At 41.5% G+C, this 24,434-nt stretch overlaps 1 protein-coding gene across 1 annotated transcript in view; it reads left to right on the plus strand.

The window, feature by feature from the left end:
* Positions 1-24,434, plus strand: part of SND1 (staphylococcal nuclease and tudor domain containing 1) — a gene marked incomplete in the record, with an annotated part of 1,252,242 nt that overhangs the window by 606,077 nt on the left and 621,731 nt on the right. Inside the window, 1 exon segment of the mRNA XM_053716327.1 lies at positions 16,080-16,190. Coding sequence (XP_053572302.1) covers positions 16,080-16,190 — 111 coding nt within the window.

The raw sequence follows: 24,434 nt of genomic DNA on the forward strand, positions 1-24,434 counted from the left end.
GCTATTTACCAAAATGTGTGTATATGTATATTGTGCAGATGTTGCTTATCACGGTAATGGAGCTGTAATGCAGATATTCCACATGATGATGAGCACAGCGGTTGCCTGATTCCCTACTGTTACCCCTATACTTTATACACTTTCATATTTAGGAAACACCTTTAAAGGTGAACACTAGACATGATCAGCTTGTTGGTGTGTGTGCAGTAAGATTAGGGGATTATCCTTCCCTTATTACACTAGTGGGGAGGTGATGCCTTAAGTTGCATAAGCTATAATACTGGTTACTGAGCACTGATTGGTGGCTTTTCTGGTTACACAAGGGTGTTAATTCTTGGTGACTTGTAGAAGTTGTCTCTAATTTCCCTGTGTGTAATTGCAGGAGAATTACAGATGCACTCAGTGAAGGGGAATTTATGAATTTGTTTAAAGCTGCACAGTGTAATCGGAGCCAAGGTAATGTGCTTCTCCATTGCTAACTGCATAATTGGCATGTGGGCCTACTCAGCCCACAGCTGTATAAGATACCTCTCCCATCCTCGGTTTGCCTGGCTGCTTCCTTTAGGGCTTGTCAGTAGTTGCCTTTATGCTTCTTTGCACACCCAAGTGTCTTCAGACCAATTAACCTTTATGTCGTTAACCATTTCTTCTGCCTGAGGACAAAGTTCCTTCTCTCCTGGGTCTGTAGTGCTGCAGCATTTGTAGTTTGTATTAGGCTGTTTGAGGACGGGGGTTTCTGTTTTGCAAGTGTTGGTTCACTAGTAATGTAACCAGTAAACAATGGTGATTATGCACTCATTGGGGTCACAGAAATGTGTGTGATCCACTATTTGTGGCTATTACATGTTACTGCTGGTCACCCAGTTTCCAGCAATCGAGGCGCAACATGTGAGCAGATATTAATGAGTAAAGTGGCACATTGAGCTTATGCTGTTATTTGTACTGAATTCTGAGCATTAACACTAAACTTACTGTACCATAGTTTTCCATGCTATATCAGATGTAGATATTGGCTACAGCAGGAATGAGTATCATTAATTCACATATCGTATCCCACCTAGAAAAGTTTATACTGTAAGAACCTTTTAGAATAATTGCTAATATGGGATTTGTTTGGCTAGTAGCGGGCACTTTTTGCTAATATGGGATTTTTTGTTTAATATGGAATTTGTTTGGCTAGTAGGGGGTGCTTTTGGCTAATATGGGATTTGTTTCGCTAGTAGGGGGTGCTTTTGGATAATATGAGACGCTTTTGTTTAATATGGGATTTGTTTTGCTAGTAGGGGGCACATTTGGATAGCAGGGGGTGCTTTTGGCTAATATGGGATATGTTTGGCTAGTAGGGGCACATTTGGATAGTAGCGGGTGCTTTTGGCTAATATGGGATTTGTTTGGCTAGTAGGGGTGTATTTAGCTAATATGGGATTTGTTTGGATAGTGGGGGGTGCTTTTGGCTAATATGGTAACTATTTGGCTAGTAGTGAGGCACATTTGATTGTCATACATTCTTAAAATAAGCTCTCTATATGAAACTTCCATTGTGCACACATGTCAAGTTTATTGAAATGTAAAAGTTTTTATTTGATGTTTGTGAAGCTTTAATTTTCTTACACACCTATGTATTGGTCTCACACTAGGGTTTTGCTACAGACGACCATGGCTCTCCTTGTACAAGCTCTGGGGTCAGACAGGTCTCTGATAACTGTAAGATCAGTACAGTAAGCAGGAAACGTTACTGCATCATTAGCTACACAAGGCTTCTGGAGTGGTGCTGAAAAGGTTCTTAATAAAACAAATGGGATGCTTTTAGTTCATTATTCCCAAACTGCTGTGTCATTGAACACCCTGGAAGTGAGATCAATTTGTCCTTGTGAGTATATAGACACACCAATTGTTTTCCAGGTTGAGGAATATAATTGATCTCTATACTTTAGAAAACAAAAACACAGCCTCAGACCCTATTTCCCTGGGGGCATTGAATATGTGGACTGGGCCCGGCGACACATCTCTTATTAGAATGTTTAAAGCAAGGAGTTGTCACAAACTGAAAGACTAAACAGTGTGCTGTAAGACGGTGCTTCTTATGAAGTTTTATATCTTATATATACTTCTATTCTGTTTTTGTCACAGAGAATAGAAGCATATATAAGATATAAAACTGGTATTCAAAAAGGTCTTTGCATGGACCGAAATGTCGACTTAATCATTGTTTGAATTATGCAAAAAAAAAAAGCTGAAGAAAATTAGAAGCGTTAATTCCTGAAAGTGCCTCTTAATTTCTGAGTGATATTTTTATATTCTAATATAGAGAGCACCCTGGTATTTATGACTACTACAGTGAGTGCTTCCTTGGAACTACCAAAATGTACAGATATATACAGAAGTGTGCAAAAGTCTTATGCCACCATTAGATTGGTTGTTTTAGCAACGGTACAATGACCATATATGATTTCTCATTCTCTTTTTATTAGAATACAACCAGAAAATAAAGGATATTTGTATGCAGTATTTAAAAAAAAAAAAAAAAAAATATCAGAAAATAATTCTTCTATAGGCTAAAATGTCAAGTATTTAGAGTGACCTTCCCTTACACTTGAGCAATAGCAGGAACCTTGCTCTTGTAAACCTAAATGGAATGGAACCCTAATTAATGTCATTGCTTATACCTGTATTTGCCCTATTTCATGTCAAATTGACTGCTGTGAAGGTCTATTACAGCAGGTTTGTGCAAGACATGCTTGTGCATTACATACACATGTGGTTGGAGTTAAATTTATTGAAAGCTTGCGAATAAGACCAACTTTCAATCGCATCATTCCATTCAAAATTCCAAAGATCATAGAATTTGACAGACAAAATCATACTTTCTTTCCTAAGATATGGTGAGTCCACAACGTCATCAATTACTAGTGGGGAATATCACTCCTGGTCAGCAGGAGGAGACAAAGAGCACCACAGCAAAGCTGTTAAGTGTCACTTCCCTACCCATAATCCCCAGTCATTCTCTTTGCCTCTGTAAAAGGAGGAGGTGAAGTTTTGGTGTCTAAATAAAATTGGATCTCTTTCGCTACAAGCAAGTTTTGGGTATAGCTGTAGTCCACATCAATTTGTATGTGAGATAGACAGTGTTCCTCCTCCTGGGTAAAGGGGTTAACTTTGGTGGGATTAAGTATTTATTTATTAGGACTATGGAGGAAATCAGTGTCTTCTTTCCTAAGATATGGTGAGTCCACGGCTTGAATAATTACTGTTGGTAATATCACTCCTGGCCAGCAGGAGGAGGCAAAGAGCAGCACAGTTTAACTGCTAAGTATCACTCCCTTACCCACAACCCCCAGTCATTCTCTTTGTCTTCTGTGCATGGAGGAGGTGAAGTTTAGGTGTCTGAAGAAAATTTTTGATTTTATCTACAAGCAAGTTTTGGGGTATAGCCATAGTCCACGTCATTCCTTGCAGTCGGGTAGTGATGGCTTTAAAGCAGTTAGGAACTTGTAAAGAGGTACTTACTGCGTTTTCCTAACAATTGCTGCCCTATAGACCTGAAGGATGCATATCTTCATGTTCCTATTCACAGGGATCATCACAGGTTCCTGGGATTCGCCTTTCTAGACAAACATTTTCAGTTTGTGGCTCTTTACTTTTGGCCTTGCCCAGCTCCCAGAATTTTCTCAAAGGTTCTGGGGGCTCTCTTGGCAGTAATAAGGTCTCGGGGAATTGCAGTGGCACCATACCTAGAAGACCTATTGGTTCTTATTGGTTCAGGCGCCATCTGGAAAAGAGTTCCCTTGTTCCAGGGTGGTTTTCTTAGGGACCATAATAGATTATCTATATGAAATTTATTCTGACAAGGTCATAAAATACAAATTTCTCCCCTTGCCTCTCTCTGCAGTCTACTGTTCGGCCATCAGTGGCTATATGTATGAAGGTAATTGGTCTGATGGTCGCTTCCATGGACATCATTCCCTTTGCTCGATTCCATTTGAGAGCTCTGCAGTTATTCATGCTCAGACAGTGGAACGGGGACCATTTGGATCTGTCTCAGAGAATAGATCTAGATGAGTCGACAAGAGACTCTCTACTGTGGTGGCGCTCTCAGGAGCATCTGTCTCGGGCACCTGCTTCCGGAGACCTTCCTGGGTGATTGTAAACACGGATGCCAGTCTGCTGGGTTGGGGAGCAGTCTAGGACTTGTTAAAGGCGCAGGGACTATGGACTCGGGAGGAGTCTGCTCTGCCCATAAATATATTAGAGTTGAGTGATTTACAATGCTCTGCTGGCTTGGCCTCTATTGTCCTTAGCCCAGTTTATCAGGTTCCAATCGGACAATATCACCTCAGGGAGGAACTTGGAGTTCCTTAGCCATGGAGGAGGTGGCTCGGATTATTCAGTGGTCGGAAGCTCACAATTGCTGTCTCTCTGCCATCCACATTCCAGGTGTTAACAACTGGGAAGCGGAATTCTTGAGCAGACTGACATTTGACCCCGGGAAGTGGGCTCTCCATCCGGAGGTGTTCTCCAGGTTATCCCTCAAATGGGGGATGCCGGAATTGTATCTGATAGCATGTAGGCTTCCAACGTACGGTTCAAGGTCAAGGGATCCGCAGGCCGCCCTAATAGATGATCTGGCGGTTCCTTGGGATTTCAATCTGACATGTTTTCTCTGTTTGCTCTCCTTCCACGAGTCATTGCTTGTTTCAAACAGGAGAGAGCGTTGGTAATTCTAATAGCTCCTGCATGACCTCGCAGGATCTGGTATGCAGACCTGGTGAAGATGTCATCTCTTCCACCTTGGAGGCTGCTTCTTAGGAAAGACCTCACTCAGGTTCCGTTCCTTCATCCAAATCTCATTTCTCTGAAGCTGACTGCTTGGAGCTTGAATGCTTAGTTCTGTCAGTGTGGTTTTTCTGAGTCGGTCATTGAGACCATAAGGTATGGCATAAATACCTTTATTGATGTGAGTCCAAAGGCTACTCTTGGAGTAGGGTTAGGATTTCCTAGGATTTTATCTTTTCTCCAGGAAGATCTGAAAAAGGGATTGTCAGTCAGTTCTCTGAAGGGTCAGATTTCTGCTTTATCTATTTTGTTACACAAGCATCTGACAGATTTACCAGATGTTCAATTCTTTTGTCAGGCTCTGGTAAAAATCAGGCCTGTGTTTAGGTCTGTTGCTCCTCCTTGGAGCCTTAACCTTGTTCTTAAAGTTTTGCAGCAGGCTTCGTTTGAGCCATTACATTCCTTAGATATTAAGTTGTTATCTTGGAAGGTTTTGTTTCTTATTGCTATTTCTTCTGCTTGGAGAGTCTCAGAAATATCAGTTTTGCAGTGTGATTCACCTTATCTTATCTTCTATGCTGATAAGGCAGTTCTTTGTACTAAGTTGGGTTTTCTTCCTAAAGTGGTTTCGGACAGAAATATTAAGCAGGAAATTGTTGTTCCTTCTCTGTCCTAATCCTCCTTCTCATAAGGAACATATGTTGCACAACCTGGATGTTGTGCATGCTCTAAAATTCTACCTACAGATGACTAAGATTTTCGTCAGTCTTCTGCCCTGTTGGTTTGATTTGCTGGAAAGCTTAAAGGTCAGAAAGCTACTGCTACTTCTTTCTCTCTGGTAAAAAAAAAGTATGATCCGTTTTGCTTATGAGACTGCTGGACAGCAGCCTCCTGAGAGAATAACAGCTCATTCCACTAGGGCTGTCTCGTCTTCTTGGGCTTTCCAAAATGAAGCTTCTGTGGAACAGATTTGCAAGGCTGCAACTTGGTCCTCTCTGCATACTTTTTCCAAATTTCATTATTTTGCCTCGGCTGAGGCTTCTTTTGGGAGAAAGGTTCTTCGAGCAGTGGTGCCTTCTATTTAGGTCTGCCTATCTTGTTATCCCTCCCTAGTCATCTGTGTCCTCTAGCTTGGGTATTGGTTCCCACTAGTAATTGATGATGTTGTGGACTCACCATATCTTAGGAAAGAAAACAAAATGTTTGCTTACCTGATACATTTCTTTCTTTCCGGGTATATTGAGTCCACAACCCCACCCTGTTTTTTAAGACCATTATTTTTTACTAAACCTCAGGCACCTCTATACCTTTGTTATTCCTTTTTTCCATTTCCCTTTTGTTGAATGACTGGGGATTATGGTTTAGGGTAGTGACACTAAACAGCTTTGCTGTGGTGCTCTTTGCCTCCTCCTTCTGGCCAGGAGTGATATTCCCACTAGTAATTGATGTGATGAGTGATATTCCCACTAGTAATCTCAGATTCGGACAGTATTATTCCTTCATCTGATACTGAAGACGTAAAATTCAGATTTAAGCTTGAAGACCTTTGTGTACTGTTAAAGGAGGTATTGGCTACTCCGATACTTCTGTTGTTGTCAACCCTAAGAAGTCTAGTACAATTAATAAAATACTATGATGTTCCTTCTTCTGTGGAAGTTTTTCCTCTCCCAGACCATGTGACAGAGATTATTTCACAGGAATGGGTGAAGCCAGGGATTCCTTTCTCCTCGTCTCCTGTATCTAAAAAGATGTTTCCTGTTGCAGACTCCATTAAAGATTCTTGGCACACGGTGCCTAAAGTAGAAGGGGCTATTTCTACTCTGGCTAAGAGAACTACGATCCCTATAGAGGATAGCTGCTCCTTTAAGGATCCAATGGATAAAAAGCTGGAAGCTTATCTGAAGATGATGTATGTTCATCAAAAGCTGCAGTTTGTATTGCCACAGTAGCAAGTGCAGCATCTTATTGGTGCAACGCCTTGTCTGAATCAATTTTAGTAAAGACTCTATTGAAGGAGATACAAGATAGGATTAAGGCTCTCAAACTAGCCAATTCCTTTATTTCTGATGCTGACATGCAAGTAATTAGACTGGGAGCCAATATGTCTGTCGTAGGGCGTTATGGCTAAAATCTTGGTCCGCTGATGTTACCTCTAAGTCCAAGCTTCTGGCGCTTCCTTACAAGAGTAAGACCTTGTTCGGACCTAGTCTGGAAGGAATAATTTCTGATATTACGGTTGGTAAAGGGTCTTTTCTACCGCAAGACAAGAAGAACAGACTCAAAGGACGTCAAAGTAATTTTCGTTCCTTTCGTAACATCAAAGGTCAAAAGTCTTCCTCTTCCAAACAGGAGCAGTCCAAGTCTTCTTGGAAGCCCAATCAGTGTTTGAATAAGGGGAAGCAATCAAAGAAACCCTCAGCTGAGTATAAGTCAGCATGAAGGATCGGCCCCCGGTCCGAGATCGGATCAAGTGAGGGGCAGACTTTCCCCGTTTTTTTTTTACCGTGGAGATGAGATGTCCCAGATCCTTGGACTGTGGACATAGTATCTCAGGGTTACAAAATGGAATTCAAAACTTTCCCTCCCAGGGACAGATTCCACCTCTCAAGATTATCTGCAGACCAGGTAAAAAGAGAGGCATTCTTGAACTTGGTTCAGTACCTTTCCTCCCTGGGAGGGATTGTTCCAGTAAGGGAACAGGGTCTAGGATTCTATCCAAATCTGTTTGTGGTTCCCAAAAAAGAGGGAATTTTCGACCCATTTTAGCCCTAAAGTGGCTCAACAAGTTTCTCAGGGTACCATCCTTCAAAATGGAAACCGTTCCTTCCATTCTTCCTATGGTCCAAGAGGGTCATTTCATGACGACCATAGACCTGAAGGATGTGTATGTTCATGTTCCCATCCACAGGGATCATCACAAATTCCGGAGATTCACCTTTCTAGAAAAACACTTTTTGTGGCAAGGTTCTGGGGGCTCTCTTGGCAGTGATCAGGTCTCTGGGAACTGCAGTGGTGCCATACCTGGATGACATATTGGTTCAGGCGCCATCTTTTCAACAAGCAAACTCTCGTACAGAGATCTTGTTGTCTTTTCTACGTTGCCACGATTGGAAAGTGTATCTGGAAAAGAGTTCTCTTGTTCCAGCTACAAGGGTGGTTTTCTTAGGGACCATAATAGATTCCCGATCTATGAAAATCTTTGACGGAGGTCAGAAAATCCAAATTTCTCTTCTCTTGCATCTCTTCATTCTACTGTTCGGCCATCAGTGGCTCAATGTATGGAGGCAATTGGTCTGATGGTCACTTCCATGGACAACATTCCCTTTGCTCGATTCCATTTGAGAGCTCTGCAATTATGCATGCTCAGACAATGTAATGGAGACCATTTTGGATCCGTCTCAGAGGATAGGTCTAGACCAGTCGACAAGAGACACGCTCCCGTGGTGGCTTTCTCAGGACCATCTGTCTCAGGGCACATGCTTCCGGAGACCTTCCTGGGTGATATTGACCACGGACACCAACCTTCTAGGCTGGGGAGCAGTCTGGGACTCATTAAAGGTGCAGAGACTATGGACTCGGGAGCAGTCTGCTCTCCCCATAAACATCTTGGAGTTGAGTGATTTACAATACTCTGATGGCTTGGCCTCAATTGTCTTTAGCCCGGTTTATCAGGTTTGAGTCGGACATCACCTCAGTGGCTTACATCAGCCACAAGGGAGGAACTCGGAGTTCCTTAGCAATGAAGGAGTTGGCACGGATTATTCAGTGGGCTGAAGCTCACAATCTTTTATCTGCCATCCACATTCCTGGAGTGGACAACTGAGAAGTGAATTTCCTGAGCAGACAGACATTCCATCCCGGGGAGTGGGCTCTCCATCCAAACGGAGGGTGCTGGAGTTGGATATGATGGCGTCTCAGCAGAATGCCAAGCTTCCAAGGTACGGTTCAAGGTCAAGAGATCCTCAGGCCGCTCTGATAGATGCTCTAGTGGTTCCTTGGGATTTCGGTCTAGCATACCTGTTTCCTCAGTTTGCTTTACTTCCATGAGTTATTGGCTATCAAACAAGAGAGAGCATCAGTAATTCTAATAGCTCTTGCATGACCTCGCAGGATCTGGTATGCAGACCTAGTGAATATGTTGTCTCGGCCGGCTTGGAGATTGCCTCTGAGGAAGGACCTTCTAACTCAGGGTCCATTCCTCCATCCAAATCTTGTTTCTCTGAAGCTGACTGCTTGGAGATTGAATGCTTAGTTCTGTCTAAGCGTGAGTTTTCTGAGTCAGTCATTAATACCATGATCCAGGCTCGCAAGCCTGTTACTCGTAAGATTTACCATAAGGTATGGCGTAAATACTTTTATTGGTGTGAATCTAAGGGCTACTCTTGGAGTAGGGTCAGGATTCCTAGAATCTTGTCTTTTCTCCAGAAAGGTCAGATTTCTGCATTATCGATTTTGTTACACAACAGTCTGGCGGATGTGCCAGATGTTCAATCCTTTTCCTGGTCAGAATCAGGCCTGTGTTTAAACCTGTTGCTCCTCCTTGGAGCCTTAATCTTGTTCTTAAAGATTTGCAGCAGGCTCTGTTTGAGCCAATGCATTCCATAGATATTAAAGTGAATGTAAATTTTGATGTTTAAGTGCCCGGTTTTTAAAACTTTGATTAAAAACAGGGGCACTTTAATTCATCAAAATTTACATTTCACTCCTGTTGTGACAAAAAACTTACCTTTTAAACTTCACAGCAGCTGCTGCTTCCTCCGGTCTCACAAGCCATTTCTGATGTCAGAAATGATTGATAGGTCATCCTCCAATCACATATTCCCCCCCGGGGGATTCAGTGTCTGATTCACTGCTGTGATTGGAGGAAGCCAGATACCTCATTTTAGACCCAGGAAGAGGCTTTGAAACAGGTGGAGGAAGCTGGAGCTGCTGTGAAGATTAAAAAGTAAGTTTATTTTCACAACATGAGTGAAATGAAAATATTGATGAATTAAAGTGCCCCTGTTTTTAATCAAAGTTTTAAAAACCGGGCACTTTAGCATCAAAATTTACATTCACTTTAAGTTGCTATCTTGGAAGGTTTTGTTTCTTATTACTATCTCTTCTGCTTGCAGAGTTTCTGAACTCTCGGCTTTGCAGTGTGATTACCTTACCTTACCTAAGGTGTTTCTTCATACTAAATTGGAGTTTCTTCCTAAAGTGGTTTCGGATAGAAATATTAATCTGGAAATTGTTGTTCCTTCTCTCTGTCCCAATCATTCTTATAAAGAACGTCTGTTGCACAACTTGGATGTTGTGCGTGCTCTAAAATTTAACCTACAGGCGACTAAGGATTTTCGCCAGTCTTCTGCCCTGTTTGTTTGTTTCTCAGGAAAGCGTAATGGTCAGAAGGCTACTTCTGCTTCTTTCCCTCTGGTATGATTCGTTTTGCTTTTGAGACTGCTGGGCAGCAGCCTCCTGAGAGAATTACAGCTCATTCCACTAGGGCTGTCTCGTCTTCTTGGGCTTTCCAAAATGAAGCTTCTGTGGAACAGATTTGCAAGGCTGCAACTTGGTCCTCTCTGCATACTTTTTCCAAATTTCATTATTTTGCCTCGGCTGAGGCTTCTTTTGGGAGAAAGGTTCTTCGAGCAGTGGTGCCTTCTATTTAGGTCTGCCTATCTTGTTATCCCTCCCTAGTCATCTGTGGCACTGGGACTGGCACTGGGCTCACTGTGGGATGTCTCTTGCTGTGACTGGCACTGGGCTCACTGTGGGGTGTCTCTTGCTGTGACTGGCACTGGGCTCACTGTGGGGTGTCTCTTGCTGTGACTGGCACTGGGCTCACTGTGGGGTGTCTCTTGCTGTGACTGGCACTGGGCTCACTGTGGGGTGTCTCTTGCTGTGACTGGCACTGGGCTCACTGTGGGGTGTCTCTTGCTGTGACTGGCACTGGGCTCACTGTGGGGTGTCTCTTGCTGTGACTGGCACTGGGCTCACTGTGGGGTGTCTCTTGCTGTGACTGGCACTGGGCTCACTGTGGGGTGTCTCTTGCTGTGACTGGCACTGGGCTCACTGTGGGGTGTCTCTTGCTGTGACTGGCACTGGGCTCACTGTGGGGTGTCTCTTGCTTTGACTGGCACTGGGCTCACTGTGGGGTGTCTCTTGCTGTGACTGGCACTGGGCTCACTGTGGGGTGTCTCTTGCTGTGACTGGCACTGGGCTCACTGTGGGGTGTCTCTTGCTGTGACTGGCACTGGGCTCACTGTGGGGTGTCTCTTGCTGTGACTGGCACTGGGCTCGCTGTGGGGTGTCTGTTGCTGTGACTGGCACTGGGCTTGCTGTGGGGTGTCTCTTGCTGTGACTGGCACTGGGCTCGCTGTGGGGTGTCTGCTGTGACTGGCACTGGGCTCACTGTGGGGTGTCTCTTGCTGTGACTGGCACTGGGCTCACTGTGGGGTGTCTCTGGCTGTGACTGGCACTGGGCTCACTGTGGGGTGTCTCTGGCTGTGACTGGCACTGGGCTTGCTGTGGGGTGTCTGTGTACTTATTCTATTTACATTGCTATTCTCTGTTCAGTGTTGGCAGAGATTCCTTCCTGCATTTGTGCTGTGTTTTTAAACATTGAATAAGTTACTTGCTCTTTTGTAAAGTAATGGTGAATGTATTAGTCTGCAAGTAGATGTTCATCCCCATACTTAGCTGAATTGATTATGGCAGCAACAGTGTAATTCTCCTATTCAGATCTCCCTGTATAGTAAAGACTTTTAATCTTTAGACGCTACAAATTGCACGGCATCTTACAGGTGTAAATCTTAATTGCTGCATTGAAAATCTCACAAAACCAAAAAATGCAAGTAATTTACTCCTGTAATTGGCTGACTTGAATTAAGGCAATCGGTTGTACTGAAAATATCACTTTGCTAGTTTTACTTGAAAATGAAGGGTTTGGTTACAAAGCTGAATGTGTGTGAGGATACCTCCTGGCGGGCGCCTGAATGCAGGCTCCTATCTCTGGCATGATACCAAGGGACACTTTCAATGTTACCCCCTTGCCCAGGGACAGGTGCACCTCTCAATAAGGCCGGTGTATTCAGCGCCCCTGTGGTCCTCCTCTTCTGTGTGCGCACAAAAGGTAAGTGACTACTCTTTGCTAATGAGGTATTCAGCTGCTACATGCCGGTGTGCCGGTGCTACTGGTCCTCTTTGCTAATGAGGTATTCAGCTGCTACATGCCGGTGTGCCGGTGCTACTGGTCTTGTTACAGTGGGTACTTGGTACTGATCTTTCTGGCTATGCCTATCAAAGCACACAGGTGTTACTGTAGCGGTATTCGTGTCATTGTTGTACGTTTGGTATAAATGCAGCTGTGCAATGCGTGCTTTCCATAGTAGTTTGCACATTTTGCTTAGTGTCTCTAAATGCTATAATCATTATAATACGTTGTTTGTAGAGTGCCCGCAGATTCTACGGGCTGATGTGCCGCTCTCGTGTGCCGCTGAAACGCACATTGTGTGTCATGATTCAGATAGAGCAGCAGTTTTAAGCAACTTTTTAATTTACTCCTATTAATTTTTCTTTGTTCTTGGTATCTTTAATTGAAAAAACAGTAATGTAAGCTTAGGAGCTGGCCCTTTTTTTTTGGTTTAGCACCCTAGGTAGCGCTTGCTGATTGGTGGCTAAATGTAGCTCTACCCAGGTGCTGAACCTAAAATGGACTGGCTTAAAATTGCATTCTCTATCTGAATCATGGCAAGAAGAACACTTTGGGTTTTATATCCCCTTAATGATGCTGTAAAACCCTTCTCAAAGCTTACAATGACCACCCTGATGCAGAGTAATGGATTAAAACCAATTTACAACACTGATTCCACAGACGGGTCCCCACATAACTGCTGCGCTCGAGCTCGTGACTGCTAAAGACGGTGCCTTGCAATACCGTCTTGTTCTGGCACTTACCTGATGTAGGCGCACACGTGCTTTGTGCATATGCACAGTAGGTCTCTGCTTACAAGCAGGTGGTTTGGAAGCTTTTATTACATTCTATGCATATATTGCCCTTAAAATGTCCACTGCACCTTTCATATTTCTTAGTTTAATTAGAAGTCAGGGAGCACTAATGCATTTTTTCACAATGATTAATTGCATGAGGGTTGCGTGTAAGTCAGCAGAGAACACACACAATGTCTTGATGCTCGCACAAAGCCATCCGATAATAGGCAATCATTTTGTGTTTAACTTATGGGGTAGAGACCGGAGGACCTCTCCCACCAACAGAAGATGCAGCTACCTGCTAAGGGTTTGTTGATGTGGCCTGGTCTAGACTCCCAAATTAAATATCGATTTCAGGGTTCTTAAAGGGACACTGAAGCCAAATTTTTTCTTTTGTAATTCAGAAAGAGCATGCAGTTTTAAGCAACTTTCTAATTTACTCCTATTATCAATTTTTCTTCGTTCTCTTGCTATCATTATTTGAAAAAGAAGGCATCTAAGCTTTTTTTGGTTTCAGTACTCTGGACAGCACTTTTTTATTGGTGGATGCATTTATCCACCAATCAGCAATGACAACCCAGGTTGTTCACCAAAAATGGGCCGGCATCTAAACTTACATTCTTGCATTTCAAATAAAGATACCAAGAGAATGAAGAAAATTTGATAATAGGAGTAAATTAGAAAGTTGCTTAAAATGTCAATGCTCAATCTGAATCACGAAAGAAAATTTTTGGGTACAGTGTTCCTTTAATGCAGTGTGATGTAAAACAGGACAGGCATGTAGCTGCTTCATTTTTATAGTTTTATAAAGTTTTCTGTAAATCATACGTTCTTGATATTCAAAATCCTTTTTCATACTTTTATAGTCACAGAAAACAGGTTTGCTTTTTTCCATGTCCCTTGTTTGCAAAATAAGCCTGCCTGTTGTTCATTCCCTGAGCATTAAGGAACGCTGCTCATTACTAGACCTGTTTTGTTCCTGAATATGAGTCTGGGAGCGTCTTCATGTTCACTGACCATTAATGAAACTGATTTAATAGGTTTTGTTTGGGAAGATGCAGGCTCTCTCCAGTGGTCCCTAAAACTAACTACCCCCTCTGACGCAAGAAGTAATGTGATTTGTAAAGCTTTGTGCATACACTGAGCCCTTGTTGTAACAGGAATTTTACTTAATGGGTGTCCTTAATAGGATTAGAAATTACCTGAAGCCTGGATTTCTTTAAAATAAATAATAATAATAATAAAAAAATAATCACATCTGTGGTTTTTAAGCACACCTTATTTAAAGGTGTAGTTGTGTACATAGCTCCATTACAGATATTCTAATTCAAGAAGATCCATGCCTACACAGTCTACCTTTTTTGTTTTATTTCTGTGTAACGTTTACTTTGTGTATTTGTGTATATTTTACAAATTAGATTTCCCTTTTGCCAGAAAGCGTTACTACATCCTATGCGCCAGATTATTAAACATTCTCTAGTTTGGAGAGAGATTATAGTGCTGACTTCAAAGGGGCAGGGATAACTGAATTTTCTAAGAAAAGGGGAGGAACCTGGAAATCCCAGAGAGATGCCTTCCATAGAAAGTAATAGGATACAAAATTCCAAATGGGAGAGAAGGTAGCTGGAGAACCCCTGGGGCTGATATAAAGGCTTATTTTGCATCAATTCCAAATCAAACAAATAGATACAATCAAGTTCAATTGTAGTGAAAACATATTTTAGTATATATTACTTTTCTGTTAGTTAAAATAAGTCTATTGTGAATGTGAATTTTGAGCAAACTTCACCTGCATACAGCTGGAGAGACAAATCAGTGAGACCAGCTTCTTTAAAATGCTTAGAAAATTTCACAAGACTTGTGAGAGATTGACACCCTGGGAACCCCCCTTTTCCTCGCACTTTCTGAAGCTGTCCGTTTTAGTTTATAATGCAGCAAATATATTGTGCAATGGGATGCACAGAAATATAGAAAGTATAATCGTAATTTGTTAAAGTAACACAAACTTTCAAAGCATATTCAGAATGTGTAAAATCACTGCTAGAGCGAAATGTATTTATAAATGAGTGCAATAATACTGAAATGACCCAATCTATACTGTAAATGAATATAAAATACAAAACTCATATCACGCAGGGCTATATTGCATTGGACTTGTCTCTGCTTCACATACATAAATGAGAGATCTCGCAGTGCTGGAGAGTTCCGCCCCCTTTTTTTTTTTATATTCCGTGAGTTCAGCCTTTGTGAAGTCTGAACTACAATTATCCTGTATTCCAGGCTTTCCCAGATCTGGCCTTCTTGTGCCCGCATATCTGTCAGACCTTTAGACTCAGTAAGCATGTAATCTGTCTGGTCTCAAGCAACCCTTGCTTTTCTGTGCCCTTACCGATCCTATGGCTGACAGTTGTCAAGTGATTTGTAAACCTGTGCCTGCCTTCAGTTTAACAGCTTCTCTTTAAACTTTTCCTGTGTAGGAGGGTGTTGCACTGCTTTACTCTAACTTTTTTTTCTGCTTCTCCTTTAAGTGGGCATTTGCCCCTAGCAGCCAGAATTGCTGGCTGGGCGGGCGTATCCTGGGTCTGATGCTGAATTCACACTGAAATAAAAGGATGGTTTTTATTGCCTAACCCCTACTGCGTTTTACACTGTCCTGTATCTGTGACACTATTCATCCTGACTGAGTTGGCACATAAACACACTTTCTGCTGTGGTAAAAGGACTTACTTGCAGTAGGTGAATCACCTCACCCCTAACTGTCTCTTTTCCAAACTATTAGGAACTTGCAGTGTGAAAACTTTGCTTTTGTTCCAGGTGATTTTTGGCTTTGTGTGATGTGGCGTTCCAGTCCATTTAAACAGCAGCATACATTATGAATAAGATAAAGCAGGAACAAATTATTTCCTTTGCTTTCTGGGTGGGTAAATATAAAACTATAGGATGTAGACTTTTTGGGGTGGGGATGTTGGGTAAAATGGTTGCCACACACCGGACATAACAGCCTACTAACTCTGTATTGATAGTGTGTGTAATGTAGAAATGTCAATTAATGATGTGTGTGCAATGGATATATAAATACCCAAGCACTAAATTGCAATAATTAATGAACATTCAGTAGTAAATAAATGGGTCGTAGCTACAAAGGAAACGGCACCTAGACATGTCCTGGAAGCCATTTAATTGTTAAATGACACATAATCTGGTTAGAATCGTATGTTTTGACTTTATAGAAATTAAAGATGACTGATATTTTTTTCTTCCTTACAAAAATGTTTTTAATTAAAAAAAAAATAATAATAATCTAGTTGTTGATTTTATTTTATCCTCTGTTTTAGAAACATTGCAGAAGCTCTGGTGAGCAAAGGCTTGGCCACAGTGATTCGCTACAGGCAGGATGACGACCAGCGATCATCTCATTATGATGAGCTTCTGGCGGCAGAATCAAGGTAAGGATGTCACAGTAAGACTTCTCTGCAGGGCACTGGCCTAGCCTGTCTCTAGCCCTTCTAACGCAAAACAACTTTATTTTTTAAGACACAATGAGTCCACGGATCATCTTAATTAGTAATGGGATATTCACCTCCTGGTCAGCAGGAGGAGGCAAAGAGCACCACAGCAAAGCTGTTAAATAGCCCCTCCCTTCCCTCCCACTCCAGTCATTCTCTTTGCCTACGTTAGTGATAGGAAGAGGTAAAGTGAGGTGTTAAAAAAGATTCTTCAATCAAGAGTTTATTTTTAAAGTAGTACAAGATTGTGCTGCTTTGTTCTAGGGTGTAGCCGTAGTCCATATCAGTCTCTTTAGTAGAGCTTTGGTGGCTTTAAAGCAATGGGGACTTGTGGGACATAATTCTCACTGCGTCTCCCATATTATTGCTTCCCTTACCAAGAAAATCTGAGGGATTTTATTCAGGATTTTCATTTATTTACAGGCCCATGGGAGGGAGAGGACCTCCTAAACCTTGGAACTGCCAGGCAGAAGATGAGGTAAGTGCTGACTTAAGTTTGGGCACTTTATTAATTTAGACCTCATTGAACTTGGGCTCAGATTCTCCTAGTCTATCAGGAGACGTTATGGCAGCTAGAACGCAGGCACTGGGTGACGTGTCTCATCTCCTGGCGGTCTCATTTATTAATAGAGCCGACCGTGAGATTCAATTGAGTGTGTCAGAGTACGTGCTATAAAGGGTTTCTCTGTCATATAGACCTATCGGACTGAACATCTGTTGGAGCTGAAGCTGTTTAGTCTGTTCTCTTGCTCCTGGTTGTTATACTTAGAGATAGCAGACTGAGCAGCTTTTATTTCAAGTTGACAAATTTTATCTTGTTACTCCCGGCGCCTTTGTTTAAACAATGGCGACCGGGAGATGGCTTGTGAAACGCCCACGAGGGGCGGAGCTTATAAAGGGCGCCAAGGTTTTACACTCCTTCCTCCTTACACTTCTGAAAATCGCAAGGAGTGGAGGAATTTAAGTTTAGAAGGTGGGCCTTACAGAGGGCACTTCCTCCCTATCATTCACTTCCGGTTATCGGAAGAAACGGAGCAATGCTTGTCGCAGTTCTTGCTCTTAAGACAGTGCTATAGCAAGGGCAGGATTGGTGTAGAGAGGCTGTCTGATGCCTCAGCTGGGTCATGCTGAGGTGTTAGAGAGTTAGGCAATATCAAAATTCCTCTCATACTTATTCAATCATTTCTGACATCGTAAAAATAAAGAAGTGACTCTTTAACATTTAAAGAGACAGTAACGCTTGCTATATGTTGATTTTTATTAACAGGTTAAGTCTTTATCAGTTATTCTGCCATATGTGAGGTCAGATTGATTAAGTGTACGTTACATTTGATAACACACATGCAGTGCCCTGCGGTTCCCCGCAAATTCCATCTGGAGTTGCTGCGCAAGATATCGCTTCTTCTTTAATTATTCTACCATAGGTGAGGCAGATTGATTACATGCAGTGCCCTGCGGTTCCTCACAATTCCCACCTGGAATAACTGCACAAGACATCACTTCTTTAATGTCATGGCGATATATGTGAAAAAAGAATTAACATTTCTGATAAATTCTGCAATGTTTGCATGCTAATTTTGCTTACCGCTGCACACAGAAATAGTTACTTTTTAAAATTTAAAGAGACAGTAACATTTCTTATGTGCTAATTTTGTTAAAGAATCCAGCTGTTTGTGTATTCATCCTTTACAATTCACGGTGGTCTAAGAGGCCCTGCTAGAGGTCTCTTGTTTTAGGCTTGGGTTCCAATGTGGCTCTACCAATCCACTTCTGTTTATCATTTATTGAGAAATCTTTAGGTGATGAGGATAGAATTGTTCCAATCATTCTTCTTTTAGGCAGATACTGCTTAGGAGCCTAGTAACAATGGTCAAATATACAACACATTTCTCCTAAGGTGTTACAAAAAGCCCATATGGAGTTGCCCTGCTTTTAATACATCTATTTTTTTTCCAGACGCTGTGAGAAAGTGTGCAGGAGGTCTTCTTCACTGAATAGTGTGATTGACTCAGTGGTGGTTATTTTGAATGTTTTCTAACCTGCAACAAGGAATTCTCAGTCTCGAATGAGGTAAATACCTTTACCTGATCAGGAGCTTCTTGAGGAAGTTATAGCTTCTCTGGGTGGCTCCGACACCAGTAGGTTTTTCTAATATTATGATGGACCCGTCATGGTGGAAGTATTCCTGTACCAGATAGGGTTATAAGGTCGTCGCCCCCCCCCCCCCAGGGGAAAATAGAATCCCCTCGTTGGTCTAGAGTTTAACACAAAGGATAGTAGTTCCTTCAGGACTCTATGCAGCTGACGGACCCTATGATTAATAGTTAGGTCTACATTGTCAACCTGCGGTTGGTGTGACTACTGTTTCCAGTGCGACGTCGTAATGGCTTGTTGCGTTGTCAGTTTTTATGGACAGACACCTCTCTCACTGGAATAGGAAAAAGGCCTTTAAGTGAGTAGGCTCCTTTAATGTAATATAGTGGAAAGGGAAATTCTTTTATTCCTCCTACCAAGCACGGAGACCCTATCGGACTTAGAATAGGGGAAATCAGTTTAAGAAACTTGCTGCTGACACAACATGAGGGGGGTGCACCCGACCCGTAAGGGGGCAAGTTCTCCTCAATAAAGTTTGGTTTTGTGATCATTATCTGTTCGTGGTTCCCAAAAAGGACGGAACCTTCAGACCCATTTTAGACCTCAAGAGTCTAAACAAATTTCTCAGGGTTCCGTTTTTCGAGATGGAAACTATTTGTACCATTCTTCCATTGATCCAGGAGGGTGAATTTATGACAACTGTGGATTTAAACGACGCATATATACAGGTTCCTATCCACAGGGATCATCACAAGTTCTTAAGATTTGCCTTTCTAGACAAACACTTCCAGTTCGTGGTTCTTCCTTTCGGTCTGGCCACAACTTCCAGAATCTTCACAAAGGTTCTGGAGTCTCCACTGGCGGTGTTCAAACCAGTTTCTCCTCCATGGAGTCTTAATTTAGTTTTCAAAGTTCTTCAAGGGGCTCCGTTTGATCCTATGCATTCCTTAGATATTATGTTATTATCTTGGAAAGTTTTGTTTCTTGTTGCGCTTTCTTCCGCTCGGAGAGTGTCAGAGCTCTCGACATTAGTTAGTCTCCTTACCTTATTTTCCATCAGATAAGGTAGTTTTACGTACTAAATTAGGATTTCTTCCTAAAGTAGTTTCTAATCGAAACATTAATCAGGAGGTTGTTGTTCCTTCTTTGTGTCCTAATCCTCCTTCTGCACAATTTGGACGTGGTCCGTGCTTTTTAAAGTTTTTCCTGCAGGCGACTAAGGACTTTCGTCAGTCTTCTTCTTTGTTTGTGGTTTTCTCAGGAAAACGCAAGGGACAGAAAGCTATGGCTACTTCTTTCTTTTTGGCTGAAGAGTATCATACGTTTTGCATATGAGACTGCTGGACAGCAGCATCCCGAGAGTTACGGCTCAATCCACTAGGGCTGTTGCTTCCTCATGGGCATTCAAAAATGAAGCTTCTGTGGAACAGATTTGCAAGGCTGCAACTTGGTCCTCTTCACACTTTTTCAAAGTTTTACAAATTTGATTATTTTGTCTCCGCGGAGGCCATTTTTTTTTGCGGTGGTTCCTTCTGTTTAGGTTCCCTGTCTTGTCCCTCCCGTATCATCTGTGTACTCTAGCTTGGGTATTGGATCCCGTTAGTAATTAAGATGATCTGTGGACTCATCGTGTCTTAAAAAAGAAAAGAAAATTTATGCTTACCTGATAAATTAATTTCTTTTTTGACACGATGAGTCCACGGCCCGCCCTGTTCTTGTAAGACAGGTTGTAAATTATTATAAACTTCAGTCACCTCTGCACCTTGGCTTTTCCTTTCTCTACCTAACTTCGGTCGAATAACTGGAGTGGGAGGGAGGGGAGGAGCTATTTAACAGCTTTGCTGTGGTGCTCTTTGCCTCCTCCTGCTGACCAGGAGGTAAATATCCCATTAGTAATTAAGATGATCCGTGGACTCATCTTGTCAAAAAAGAAATACATTTATCAGGTAAGCATACATTTTCTTTTTCTACATAGATTCACACACATGTTTTTCCAGGTGACTTGATGGAGGAACGATGGAGTAACCAGATTCTTTCCCATTTTCTATATATATTAGGGGAGGGGGGAAGGGAGGGGTAGAGCGGGGGATAAAGGGATAGGGAGGGGAAGATGGGGAGGGAAGTAAAGGAATAGGGAGGGAAAGGGAGCGGGAGTTCTGTTGAACTACACTGAATTTGGAATTTTTCTATAATATTGAGTTATTTTTACACTTTGCTATTTGTGTTTATTCCCTTTAAAATAGATTAAGAGGGATATTCCAGCAGTTTTTTTTTTTTTTTTTCTGTTACTCATTATTTGTGAGTGTGTGTGTCTGTTAATCACTATCATGCACACATGCACTCACATAATCACTATCATGCACACATACTAACAGTCACACGCACTCACACATAATCACTATCATGCACAGATACTATGTGAGAGTGCGTGTGTGACTTAGTTTGTGTGCATGATAGTGATTATGTGAGAGTGCATGTGTGTGTGACTTAGTATGTGTGCATGATAGTGATTATGTGAGAGTGCATGTGTGTGTGACTTAGTATGTGTGCATGATAGTGATTATGTGAGAGTGCATGTGTGTGTGACTGTTAGTATGTGTGCATGATAGTGATTATGTAAGATTGCATGTGTGTATGACTTAGTATGTGCGCATTGATATTGATTTATGTGAGTGTGTGTGACTTAGTATGTGTGCATGATAGTGATTATGTGAGAGTGCATGTGTGTATGACTGTTAGTATGTGAGCATTGATAGTAATTTATGTGAGTGTGTGTGACTTAGTATGTTTGTATAATAGTGATTGTGTGAGAGTGCATGTGTGTGTGACTGTTAGTATGTGAGCATTGATAGTGATTTATGTGAGTGTGTGTGACTTAGTATGTTTGTATAATAGTGATTATGTGAGAGTGCATGTGTGTATGACTGTTAGTATGTGAGCATTGATAGTGATTTATGTGAGTGTGTGTGACTTAGTATGTTTGTATAATAATGATTATGTGAGAGTGCATGTGTGTATGACTGTTAGTATGTGAGCATTGATAGTGATTTATGTGAGTGTGTGTGACTTAGTATGTTTGTATAATAGTGATTATGTGAGAGTGCATGTGTGTATGACTGTTAGTATGTGAGCATTGATAGTGATTTATGTGAGTGTGTGTGTTAGTATGTGTTAATAATATTGATTATGTGAGAGTGTGTGTGTGTGACTGTTAGTATGTGTGCATGATAATTGTTAGAGTGCATGTGTGTATGCCTTAGTATGTGTGCGTGTAGATTGTGTGATAGTATGTGTGTGTTTGATTGTAGTAGATTGTGTGAGTGTGTGTGACTGTTAGTATGTGTTTATGATAGTGATTGTGTGAGAGTATGTGTGTGTTTGATAGTGATTATATGAGTGTGCGACAGTGCATGTGTGACTTTGTTAGTATGTGTGCATGATAGTGATTGTGCGACAGTGCATGTGTGACTGTTAGTATGTGTGCATGATAGTGATTGTGTGACAGTGCATGTGTGACTGTTAGTATGTGTGCATGATAGTGATTGTGTGACAGTGCATGTATGACTTTGTTAGTATGTGTGCATGATAGTGATTATGTGACAGTGCATGTGTGACTGTTAGTATGTGTGCATGATAGTGATTGTGTGACAGTGCATGTGTGACTGTTAGTATGTGTGCATGATAGTGATTGTGTGATAGTGCATGTGTGACTGTTAGTATGTGTGCATGATAGTGATTGTGTGATAGTGCATGTGTGACTGTTAGTATGTGTGCATGATAGTGATTATGTGACATTGCATGTGTGATTTTGTTAGTATGTGTGCATGATAGTGATTGTGTGACAGTGCATGTGTGACTTTGTTAGTATGTGTGCATGATAGTGATTGTGTGACAGTGCATGTATGACTTTGTTAGTATGTGTGCATGATAGTGATTATGTGAGAGTGCATGTGTGACTTTGGTAGTATGTGTGCATGATAGTGATTGTGTGACAGTGCATGTGTGACTTTGGTAGTATGTGTGCATGATAGTGATTATGTGACAGTGCATTTGTGACTTTGTTAGTATGTGTGCATGATAGTGATTGTGTGACAGTTCATGTGTGACTTTGTTAGTTTGTGTGCATGATAGTGATTATGTGACAGTGCATTTGTGACTTTGTTAGTATGTGTGCATGATAGTGATTGTGTGACAGTGCATTTGTGACTTTGTTAGTATGTGTGCATGATAGTGATTGTGTGACAGTGCATGTGTGACTGTTAGTATGTGTGCATGATAGTGATTGTGTGACAGTGCATGTGACTGTTAGTATGTATGCATGATAGTGATTGTGTGACAGTACATGTGTGACTTTGTTAGTTTGTGTGCATGATAGTGATTATGTGACTGTGTGTGTGACTTTGTTAGTATCTGTGCATGATAGTGATTGTGTGACAGTGCATGTGTGACTTTGTTAGTATGTGTGCATGATAGTGATTGTGTGACAGTACATGTGTGACTTTGTTAGTATGTGTGCATGATAGTGATTGTGTGACAGTACATGTGTGACTTAGTATGTGTGCATGATAGTGATTATGTGAGAGTGCATGTGTGACTTTGGTAGTATGTGTGCATGATAGTGATTGTGTGACAGTGCATGTGTGACTGTTAGTATGTGTGCATGATAGTGATTGTGTGACAGTGCATGTGTGACTGTTAGTATGTATGCATGATAGTGATTGTGTGACAGTGCATGTGTGATTTTGTTAGTATGTGTGCATGATAGTGATTGTGTGACAGTGCATGTGTGACTGTTAGTATGTGTGCATGATAGTGATTATGTGAGAGTGCATGTGTGTATGACTGTTAGTATGTGAGCATTGATAGTGATTTATGTGAGTGTGTGTGACTTAGTATGTTTGTATAATAGTGATTATGTGAGAGTGCATGTGTGTGTGACTGTTAGTATGTGAGCATTGATAGTGATTTATGTGAGTGTGTGTGTTAGTATGTGTTAATAATATTGATTATGTGAGAGTGTGTGTGTGTGTGACTGTTAGTATGTGTGCATGATAATTGTTAGAGTGCATGTGTGTATGCCTTAGTATGTGTGCGTGTAGATTGTGTGAGAGTATGTGTGTGTTTGATTGTAGTAGATTGTGTGAGTGTGTGTGACTGTTAGTATGTGTTTATGATAGTGATTGTGTGAGAGTATGTGTGTGTTTGATAGTGATTATGAGTGTGCGACAGTGCATGTGTGACTGTTAGTATGTGTGCATGATAGTGATTGTGTGATAGTGCATGTGTGACTGTTAGTATGTGTGCATGATAGTGATTGTGCGACAGTGCATGTGTGACTGTTAGTATGTGTGCATGATAGTGATTGTGTGATAGTGCATGTGTGACTGTTAGTATGTGTGCATGATAGTGATTGTGTGATAGTGCATGTGTGACTGTTAGTATGTGTGCATGATAGTGATTATGTGACAGTGCATGTGTTTTTTTGTTAGTATGTGTGCATGATAGTGATTATGTGACAGTGCATGTGTGACTTTGTTAGTATGTGTGCATGATAGTGATTGTGTGACAGTGCATGTGTGATTTTGTTAGTATGTGTGCATGATAGTGATTATGTGAGAGTGCATGTGTGACTGTTAGTATGTATGCATGATAGTGATTATGTGACAGTGCATGTGTGACTGTTAGTATGTGTGCATGATAGTGATTATGTGACAGTGCATTTGTGACTTTGTTAGTATGTGTGCATGATAGTGATTGTGTGACAGTGCATGTGTGACTTTGTTAGTATGTGTGCATGATAGTGATTATGTGACTGTGTGTGTGACTTTGTTAGTATGTATGCATGATAGTGATTATGTGACAGTGCATGTGTGACTTTGTTAGTATGTGTGCATGATAGTGATTGTGTGACAGTTCATGTGTGACTTTGTTAGTTTGTGTGCATGATAGTGATTGTGTGACAGTGCATTTGTGACTTTGTTAGTATGTGTGCATGATAGTGATTGTGTGACAGTGCATTTGTGACTTTGTTAGTATGTGTGCATGATAGTGATTGTGTGACAGTTCATGTGTGACTTTGTTAGTTTGTGT

The sequence above is a fragment of the Bombina bombina genome, chromosome 6 (assembly GCF_027579735.1).
Source record: "Bombina bombina isolate aBomBom1 chromosome 6, aBomBom1.pri, whole genome shotgun sequence".
NCBI lineage: Eukaryota > Metazoa > Chordata > Amphibia > Anura > Bombinatoridae > Bombina > Bombina bombina.